The sequence below is a fragment of the Rhincodon typus genome, chromosome 16 (genome assembly GCF_021869965.1).
Source record: "Rhincodon typus isolate 14 chromosome 16, sRhiTyp1.1, whole genome shotgun sequence".
NCBI classification, from domain to species: domain Eukaryota; kingdom Metazoa; phylum Chordata; class Chondrichthyes; order Orectolobiformes; family Rhincodontidae; genus Rhincodon; species Rhincodon typus.
In genome coordinates this window covers 1,264,704-1,275,478 of record NC_063347.1, presented here as the reverse complement: position 1 = coordinate 1,275,478, position 10,775 = coordinate 1,264,704, and the positions used below count along the sequence as shown (strand labels likewise).

General features: G+C 43.1%; 1 protein-coding gene across 1 annotated transcript in view; it reads right to left on the bottom strand.

Annotated features, from left to right (window-relative positions):
* Window positions 1–10,775, bottom strand: part of LOC125485156 (ubiquitin carboxyl-terminal hydrolase 19-like) — a 27,397-nt gene that overhangs the window by 11,788 nt on the left and 4,834 nt on the right. The window contains exons 2-5 of the mRNA XM_048606654.1: window positions 8,998–9,113; window positions 5,118–5,332; window positions 2,999–3,197; window positions 2,177–2,310 (exon numbers count right to left, since the gene is read on the bottom strand). Coding sequence (XP_048462611.1) covers window positions 2,177–2,310; window positions 2,999–3,197; window positions 5,118–5,332; window positions 8,998–9,113 — 664 coding nt within the window. The remainder of the gene's footprint in view (window positions 1–2,176; window positions 2,311–2,998; window positions 3,198–5,117; window positions 5,333–8,997; window positions 9,114–10,775) is intronic.

Genomic DNA, 10,775 nt, shown 5'->3' with positions numbered 1-10,775 from the left:
ACAAAGAACAATACAGCAAAGGAACAGGCCCTTCAGCCCTCCAAACCTGCACGGACACATTTTGCCCGTCCATACTAAAACTGTCTACATTTGCAGGATCCATATCCTTCTATTCCTTTCCTATTCATGCATTCATCCAAGTGTTTCTTAAATGCTGCTACTGTGACTTCGCACTTTGTAACAGGCTGCCATGAGGGACCTTGTCAAAGGCTTTACTGAAGTCCACGTAGACAACATCAACCGCTTTTCCTTCAATCATCTTTATCACCTCCTCAAAAACCTCGATCAAATTAGTGAGGCACGACCTCCCCCACACAAAACCATGCTGTCTATCACTAATAAGTCCATTTGCTTCTAAATGCGTATAGATCCTGTCCGAGAATCTTTTCCAATAATTTCCCTACCACCGACATGAGGCTCACAATGGCTGTAATTTCCAGGATTATCCCTGCTACCCTTCTTAAACAATGGGACAACATTGGCTATTCTCCAATCCTCTGGGACCTCACCTATGGCCAAAGAGGATATAAAGATATCTGTCAATGGTCCACCAATTTGTTCTCTTGCCTCCCTCAATATTCTGAGGTAGATCCCATCAGGACCCGGGACTTATCGACCTTAATAGTTTTTAATACTTTTTTTACCTCATGTTAAGAAATATCTAATGGAATTCACATAAAGTGGGTCTGAGAGAATGAGTACTAAGCAAGGAGGAGGACAGAGTGATTGAAAGCTGTTGAATAAAACCAGAATCAAAAACTTCTAAAACTTTTATTTGACAGGGATTACTTTTTTTTTTCCTGTATTCATTTACAGGATGAGGGCATCACTGTCTAGGCAGCATTTATTGCCCATCCCTAATTGCCCAGAGGGCAATTAAGAGTCAACCACATTGCTGTGGGTCTGGAGTCACATGTAGGTCAGACCAGGTGAGGATGGCAGTTTCCTTCCCTGAAGAAAATTAGTGAACCAGATGGGTTTTTCTGACAATCGACAATGGATTCACAGTTATCATTAGATTCTTAATTCCAGATATCTTATTGGATTCAAATTCCACCATCTGCCAAGGCGGGGCTTGAACCTGGGTCCCCAGAACATTATCTGGGTCTCTGGATTAACAGTCCAGCGATAATACCACTAGGCCATTGCCTCCCCCGAACAAATTACTGAATTAATGAACAAAAGCAGTTAAGATATAGATCAGCCAGAATCAACCTTCCCCAAGCTCTACAACAGGGTTGAGGGGCTGAACATCCACTCCAGTGCTTCTGGTAATGTTCGGTATGCACCCTGTAGTGTAACTAATCCAGTAAAGTATTCTTGCAAGGAGGTCTCAGCAGTCAGCACAATTGTGTTATACCTGCTCAATGCCACATCACCACCGTTGCAATGAGACAGAGTTTCTTTTGAAGAGAAACTAGGTGCTTTGCCAAATTGAGAACAGCAAACAAGTAGTTCAAAAACTATTCAAATGCCCAGCTGTCGCTTAATCAACAAGTGCAAGGAGACTCTGGGCAGACAATCCTGTCAACACTAGACATGGCTGCATAAACCAGAAGACCAAAAGAATCTTCACCCTCTTTGGCCTACTGTATGTAAACAGGATCCATTCAACATCTGAAAGTTCTGACATACAAGCACAGACCCTTCAGCTTGCCCCGCTATAAAATCACAGCTACTTGTGGATAGATAAGAAACATGATTAAAATCCCAGTGTCAATGACTAGATAATTTTTCTGATCAATTCCAACTGGTAACCAAAGGATGTCCATGAGACCACAATGGCTTAGGTTTGTATTATTTGATGCTTAACTCTTGTATAATGCAACCTCCACTTCAGCTAGCACTCTCTCTAAGGGACACTGAACTCACCATCCAAATCACTAAACCTGCTCCACAAATATATCTCCAAAATAAAAAAAGAAAGCAGTCTACCCAATATCTCCCCTTGTACAATCTATGTGCACAACCCTTTAGTCCTTCCACAGCAAAAGCACTTAAATGGTTTTGCTGTGACCAGAAAGTGCAGATTTCCGATAAGCCTTGGTGGAACAGGTTTAAGGCCATCTGCACAGCCATCTGTTTCCAATGTTCCCACAAGATGTGATCAGTTTGTCCATTTAGTTGGAAGGCCAGCAGAGGATTTGACATGGACCCCAAATTGGCACTCACTCACCTTTAGCTTCGATGGTTGGTAGGCATGGTGCGTTCCTTTCCATAGTGCCCGCAGCAACACCGCAAAGCCAATGGCCAGTCGGCCGCCAGTTCCCAGAGGGTTGTTGTAATTTAATTCAGACTCAAAGGATCGATCTAGTCAAAGTTAGAGCAAAATTTAACTTGCAACGAGGACTTAATCTTTCTTCAGCAAAAGCTCATATTGAAAATTCAAAAGAATAAATCACTTTTTGTACATCGTATCAAAGATTTAAAAAAGTATTTGAATTGAATGAATTGCTGAGGTGCGATGAGTTACACAGCTTTTCTGACACATCACCAGGCCACAAAGCATACAGTTAATTAGATATTTTTTGTGTAGTTGAAAGAGCTTGCTTAATTTAGTACCTTTCACATCTCTTTAAAGTCAATGAAACACTAGCAAACGTAGTCACTGCTACAATGTGACACCATGGCAATCAATTTGCACATTCAAAGATCCCAGAAGCAGCAGTGATGTTGACACAGCAAACGGTTCAAGAGATGCTGGTTCAGCTTGGGACAGTGGGAAGAACACCTCTGCCCCTTCTTTGAAACAGTACCATATTTTTCATCCAATCAGATACACAGAGCCTTGAATAACATCTCGTATGAAAGATGGCATCATAAAGAGTGTGTCAGGAGTGAGGGAGCCGTATAGAGTTCTGGTCTGGATGCTATACTGCTTCAGGCTTTAACACATGTTCTGACACAAGCAAGAGGGAGCACATTAGCCACCCTACACCAACAGCACAACCAACAAGGTTTCTCTTTGAAGAAGTGAACTTGACTTTTTTGCACTCACCATGGAAGTAATCACGAAGCTCTCGTGTATTGGACAGTGACTGGATCACACTGTTCATGAAGCAAGTGTTTCCTAGGTTGACCAGCCCTGTGAACCCTGGCAGACAGACCTTTTTCTCCTCCTCCTCTTCTTCCTCTTCAGTTTGCTCCGTATTGGAGACACCATGGGTCATTGGGGTCACCATGCAGGTGGGCTTGGGCTTTAGCACACAACACAAGGTTAAGTTCATACAAAGTACAGAAAAAGGCAAGGAAAACTTACAAATTACGATGTTACTTAACCAGGAGCAAATGTAGGTCAGCAAACATTGGTGTGTAAAGCTTGTTGAGAATCAAGACAGGCTGCGTTTTGGATGACCTCAAGTTTATGGAGGTTAGAATGTGGATGAGCAGCCAGGAGTGAACTGGGTTAGTCAAGGGAAGTAAAAGTGGCATGGATAAAGTTTTCAGCAGCTAATGAACTGATCATGGGCAAAGTGGAATGATATTATGGAGGTGAAACAGGCAGCTTTAGTGATGGCACAGTTGATATTGTCGGTTCAGCTCAGCATTAAATGTCACATCAAGGTTCCAATTAGACTGGCTTGATCTCAGACTGCTGACAGGAAGAGGGACAGAGTTAGTAACTAAGGAAAAGAGTTTGGCACAGGAACTGAAAACAATGGCTATAATCTTCCCAACATTTCATTGGAGCAATTTTTTGCTCAGCCAGTACTAGATGTCCGATAATTTACCAAATATCAAGTGATGAGGGGTGTTACGGTGACATAGAGCTGAGTGTTGTCACTGTGCATGTGATGATACTTCCCAAAAATAACTGCTTCGAACTTTTCCCTGAAGCTGCACTTTTGAATGATATTACCAAGGAACACAAAGGAAAATAGGAGGGGTTAGGGTAGAGCCCTGGAACACAAGAGGAGTAACAATGCAGGAGCAGGAACAGAAGTTAAGCAGTGATTCTCAGGTTACAATAAGTTAGCCAAGAATGGAACCAGACGAGAGTAACGCCTCCAGCTGGACAACAATGATATCAACAATTGTGTCAAAGACTACTGACAGGTCAAAAAGGATAACAAGGTAAGTTTACCTTTGTTACAGTCACACGGGGAGACATTTGCAACATTGATCGCAACTGTATTGACACCATGACCCCTAACTTGGACTTAAACGTGGATTTAGAATCATAGAAACCCTACAGTGTGGAAACAGGCCCTTCGGCCCAACAAGTCCACATCGACCCTTAGAGCATCCCACCCAGACCCATCCCCTTATAACCCACCTAATCTACACATTCCTGAACACCACGGGCAATCTAGCATGGCCAATCCACCTAGACTGCACATCTTTGGACTGCGGGAGGAAACCGGAGGAAACCCAAGCAGACACGGGGAGAACATGCAAACTCCACACAGACAGTCGCCCAAGGGTGGAATTGAACCTGGGTCCCTGGCGCTGTGAGGCAGCAGTGCTAACCACTGAGCCACTGTGCTGCCTTCCAGGAAGAGTTTTGTAAACTGACAACATTTCATTTGCCTCTTAAGTACTAGCAAGTGGTAACAACTGCAGGTTGGTCTGGAAGCCAACTACAGAAATTTATGGCACAGAAAAACATCCAAGCTTGATGATGTGACCTAATACTTAGTTGATTAAGCCTCCCATCTCCCATCTTATGAGAAAACTCAAAGAGCCAGATTCGATTTAGAAATCCACTAAAACAAGTATTTTCAGCTCCTCTCTGGATAAGCAGGTATACCCCCAAGATACATCGTCTGAAATGGAAACATCAATTGCTCAGATTGAGGTCAGGCTCCCAACTTGCTCATTAATGTCACTTTAGAGAAGGACATCTGCCACCCTTATCTAGCTTGACCTTACATGTGAATCCAGTCCCATACTAATGTGACTGATACTCAACCCTCTCTGTGATGGGCCAAGAAGCCCCTCAATTGCATCAAGTATGGACAGCAGATCAAATTACTGGCTTACCACAAACATCCCATCCCAGGGTAACTAAGAGTAAAGGCATCAGCCTTTCCAGTGACACACACATCAAGAATCAATCAAGGAAAGTTTAACATCGCTTTAAGGAGAACAGTGAACTTGGAACGTAAATTACTCACCGATGTTACAAGAGTGTCCTGTTTAATCTGCACACTGTCAGGAGTAGACCTGATTGCCACCGACTCAAGGCTGGCCTCTTCTGTGCGCATTTTCTCCTTCTCATTGGAACGTGGCTCGTCCTTGGGAGGAAGTGTGTGCTGGCTGCTCCCAGGCTGTGCCTTATCCAGCGATGGAGGGCCTGCAGGCACAGCTACTTTCGCACCCCCCACTGCACCTTAAACAGGGGAGCACAAGGCCTGTGTTTAGAAGGTCCAGTGAAAACACACACAGGCTTAAGCATTCTTGTAAACAACTTCCACAGGAGTTCTTGCCTTTCTCGCCTTGGTTAGATACAGGGTAAAGCTCTTTCTACGTGTCCCAAACACTCCCAGGACAGGGAAAGCACACGGTTAGATACAGAGTATAACTCCCTCTGCACTGTCACATCAGTGTCATCTATTCATTCATTCATTTATAAATGAAACTGAGCACAGTAAAGAGTCTGTTTGGTGGACATCGAGCTGAGCTACATTGTGGAATATGCCAGCCAGGCTGTGTACAGTTTTTTTTCAAATTTGGGAAATGGATTTATAGATTACAAACAACTCCGGCTGAATACCAATAACTCTCGGGTCTGTGGGAGCAATGTACAAGGATATTAAATTTGAAACCCTTTTTCTTATGTATTTGAAGGGGAAGCAACATCCTAGTGGTATTATTGCTGGGCTGATATTAGAGTCATTGAGTCCTGCAGCACAGAGACAGGCCCTTCAGCCCAAACTGGTCCATGCCGACCAAAATGTCTATCCACGCTAAGTCCAATTCCCTGCATTTGGCCCATATCCTTCTAAACCTTTCTTATCAATGTATTCATCCAAATGCCTTTTAATTGTTCTTAATGTATCCACCTCAACCGCGTCTGCTGGCAGCTCATTCCATATGTGTACCATCCTCAGTGTATAAAAGTTGTCCCTCAAGTTCCCATGTATTTTTTCCCCTCTTACCTTAAACTGATGCCCTCTAGTCCTCAATTCCCCAACCCTGGGAAAAAGACTGAATGTATTCACCTTATCCATGCCTCTCATGGTCTTATACACTTCTATTAAAATTCCCCCTCAGACTCCTTGGCTCTAAAGAAAATAGTCCCATCTTGTCCAACCTCCCCCTATAACGCAGTCCCTAGAGTCCAGGCAACATCCTTGTAAATCTCCTCTGCACTCTTTCCAGTTTAATTACATCTTTCCTATAGCAAGCTGACCAAAGTAGAACACAATACTCCAAGTACAACCTCACCAATGTCCTGTACAGCAGCAACATAACTTCCCAACTTCTGTACTCAATGCTCTGACTGATGAAGGCCAGTACGCCAAAAGCCTTCTTCACTGCCCTGTCTACCTGTGACTCCACTTTCAGAGAACTGTGCACCTGAACTCCAAGTTCGCTCTGTTCCACTGCACTCCTTAAGGCCCTACCACTCATCGTGAAACTCCTACCTTGATTTGACTTTCCAAAACGCAACACCTCACACTTATCTATATTAAACTCCATTTGCCATTTCTCGGCCTACTTCCCCAGCTGATCAAGATCCTGCTGCAATTTCTGATAACCCTCCTCACTGTCCACGATTCCGCCTGTTTTAATGTCATCCACAAACTTACTAATCATGCCTTGTACATTCTCATTCAAATTATTGATATGGATAAACAGCACTGGGCCCAGCACCGACCCAAGGCACACCACTAGTCATAGGCCTCCAGTTCAACAAGCTTCCTTCCACTGTTACCCTCTGCTTCCTACCATCAAGCCAATTATGTATCCAATTTGCCAGGTCTCCCTAGATTCCATGCAATCTAACCTTTCAGATGAGCCTCCCATGTGGAACCTAATCAAAGGCTTTAGTGAAATCCATGTAGACTACATCTACCACCCTACCCTCATCAACCTTCCTGGTTGATCTTCTTCAAAGATCCAGACACCCAGGTAACGTTCTGGGGACCTGGGTTCGAATTCCGTCACAGCGTCTGGTGGAATTTGAATTCAATAAAAATCTGGAATTTTGAGTCTAATGATGACTATAAATCCATTGTTGATTGTCGGAAAAAACCCATCTGGGTCAGTTCTTTAGGGAAGGAAACTGCCATCCTCACCTGGTCTGGTCTGGCCTACAGGTGACTCCAGACCCACAGCAATATGGTTGACTCTTAACTGCCCTCTGGGCAATCAGGGATGGGCAATAAATTCTGGCCTGGTCAGGTCAGTGATGCCCTTATCCCATGAATGAATATTAAAAAAAATATTGAAATGGTATTCTATCCACTTTAACAGCCCAGGCAGTTTTTAGGAACTTTATGACAAGGATATGCTCAGTTAATGGAGATTCCTAAACAGAAAAATATCAAATTAAACTCTCCCAGGAGCCTCAGTGGAAATGGCTATTCAGCTAGGGAAAAAATTTCATGGAATTTTAAAGTCCATCTTAAGTGTGCTGGTGCTCTTGAATGAATCGTTCAACTAATCTCCTCTTCTTCCGCAGCCCTGTAAATTCTTCCCCTTTGAGTAAAGGACACACTTATGCCATTCCAAACCTCCAGCCATAACTGTCCACAGTCCAAGAGAGGCAATAGATATACATCTCTATTTTCTGTTCTTCTGCATGCAGCTATCATTCCTTTCTATGTTCAGTTTCTGATAGTGTTTACCTATTTCTCTCTAAACAACATGGGGTACATTACTGGTGGGTTTGTCTCTGCATGGCAATGGGGTTCAGTGCTGATAGGGACAGGTCTCTCACTGTATAATACTAGTGGGTCAGTACTGGCGGGCACAGGTCTGTCACTGCATCAATACTGTGTCAGACCTACCTCACCAGCGTTGGACCACCGTTATACAATGACAGACACAGGGGACACCTATTGAGGCACATTGATAGTGCCCCTATCTCTGGGCTCAGAGGGCTAGGTTTAGGTTCTACCTGTTCCAGAGGTGTATCATAACATGTCTAAACAAGTTGATTAGAAAATATCTAGTGACAGACTTGTCCCAACCAGTACTATATCCCTTATACAATGAGAGTCCTATCCCCATCAGTACTGTGCCCCAGTGTCATACAGTGACAGACTGGTCTCCTCTGTTACTCTCCCCACCAGTGCAGCATCCTAGTATTCGAGTGACAGACTTCTCCCCACCAGTACTGCACTGGTGTTATACTGTCAAACCTGTCCCCACCAGTACTGTATCACAGTATTATACAGTGTCAGACCTGTTCCCCCTCCTCAGTACTGTACCTCAGTGTTATACCGTGAGACCTGACCACACCAGTACTGTCTTCTAGCCTTATTGTATCAGATCTGTCCCTACCAGTACTGTATCCCAGTGATTTAGTGACAGACATGTCATCACCAGGGGTGCACCAGTGTTAAAAAGCAACAGATCTCCCTGCCAGTAATGTAACCCTGGGTTATATAGCAACAAGCCTCTCTACCACCAGCATTGCGCCCAAGACCGAAACAATTTAAATTGCTCTTTCCATTCAATAGAGATTGCATGGTCAGAACCAGCAATGACACAGCTGGTTGTTTTCTAGTTAAAAAAAAAATTCTAAGTCACCATAACTCTGGAATCCTTGTAGTATTATTGAACTGCATGTATTCCAAGGTAATTATTCATGCAGTGCATTACTGGGCAAAGATGAGACATACCAACCATGCTGCATGCTGGTTTGGTCCACACCACAGCATGAAAGAATAAGAACAGGAAACATTGGAAATACCCAGCTGGGCAGTCAGAAGCTGGAGAAAATGAGATATGCTGATGCCAGACAGATAGCTTATTTAATGTCAAGTGCCAACCAACCCGTCTGCGTTTAATTATGTTGAATTATTTGAATGTCACTCTGCAGACCTTGTGTCGCCAGAGCTTCAAGTCCTCCCCACCGCTGATTCTGTCTTTTCTTCAAACTGATATCGATGCGCGAGGTTGTAAAGGTGTACTGGCACTGCTCTGGATTAATGAGATTCCTGAGAGAGAAGAATAAATTCAGTCATTATAGATTGTCAAAGATAACTCTGAACCACAAACCCACTAGCTTCCATGCATTGTTCAATGACTGATCATATTGTACCCTACAGTTGTGTCACTTGATTTATCATCTCAGAGACTCTGAGGTGGTCATGGAAAATGATATGGCAACAGAGGCCAAGAGGCTATTTGATTTCTACTTCATTTGTGCGGAGTTGCAATAACGTTGGACTAGTCATTCAGAAATGCAAGTTCATGCACTAGTGGAAGGAGTTCAAATCTCATTATGGCAGATGGTGAAATTTGAATTAAATAAAACTCTGGAATAAATAGCTGGCCTAATGGCTATCTTTAGCTCTAATGTGCCCGATGAAGAACCAATTTGGTTCATTAAAGTCCTCCAGAGAAGTAATACTGCTGTCCTTACCTGGTCTGGTCTACATGTGACTATAGACCCAGAGCAACGTTAGTGGCTCTTAACTGACCTCTGAGTAATTAGGGGTAGGCAGTAAATACTGGCCTAGCTAGTAATGTTCATATACCATGAACAATTAAAAAAAAAACCTTTGCTTCCTGATGAGATGTTGCAAAGGCAATACAGCTGAAGTTTAAGCAGCAGTGGCTGGAAAGAGAGTGGAGGTAATCAAATTGGTTGTAGAACATTTCAAATACTTCACCAGATATTGTGATGGGTGAATGGTGGAGATGAAAATGGATAAATGCTTTGAAGTTTTGTTTCATTACCTTTAGGGATGAAACTGATATAAATATACAGCTTTCTCTCAAGGCTGAATTACAAGGAAAGACAGCATAATCTTGGGCTTAATTGTGAAAACAGGCAAAAGGCAATCCTGTACATTTAAAGTTTCCCTGCTTAATGCCATTTTGATTTAATGCCAGTAAGTTGATGGGGCTTTTAAACTTGTTGAGCACCTCAAAATTAATTTGTCTTCACATGAGCAACCTAATTAGCACGTCTGCAGCTCTTTGGGGCATGGGAATCAATGTCCGGGAGCATAGATTTAAGGTAAGTGGCAGGTGGTTTAGAGGAGAGGGAAAGAAATATTATTTTTTACGCAGACTGTGGTACAGGCAGAAACACTCAACATTTAAGAAGTGTTTAGATGTGCACTAGCTATGCTAAGGCACAGAAGGCTACGGGGTTAAATGCTGGAATGTGGGATTAGAACGTTCGGTGCTTGTTCTGGACTGCGCAAACTCGATGGGCCACAGGGCCTTTTTCTATGCTGCAGACCTTTATGATCATCAGTGCAACAAGTATGTTTGCACACTACTTTACCCACAGAACCTGAATTTCAATCGAAAGGCAATCTCTTATGCAGTTTCAAAATTTCATCTCATGGGACTAAATCATAAAATTACTTATTATTTCAACAACCAAACGTCACACGAGGAAGAAAATGGAAACATTTGTGTAAAGAGTGTTGACAAACGTTTAGCTGATTTGTAGCAAGTGCTGGATCTGAGCTGTGTTCTTGACGTTGTGTGAAATCACGTGCAGCAGATACTCAATGGGCTTTTGTACTTGGAAACTTGATCAGAAATATTTCTTCAACAAATGGTCTGTTACATATTGGATCAGAGATAGTAGGAACTGCAGATGCTGGAGAATCCGAGACACCAAGGTGCAGGGCTGGATG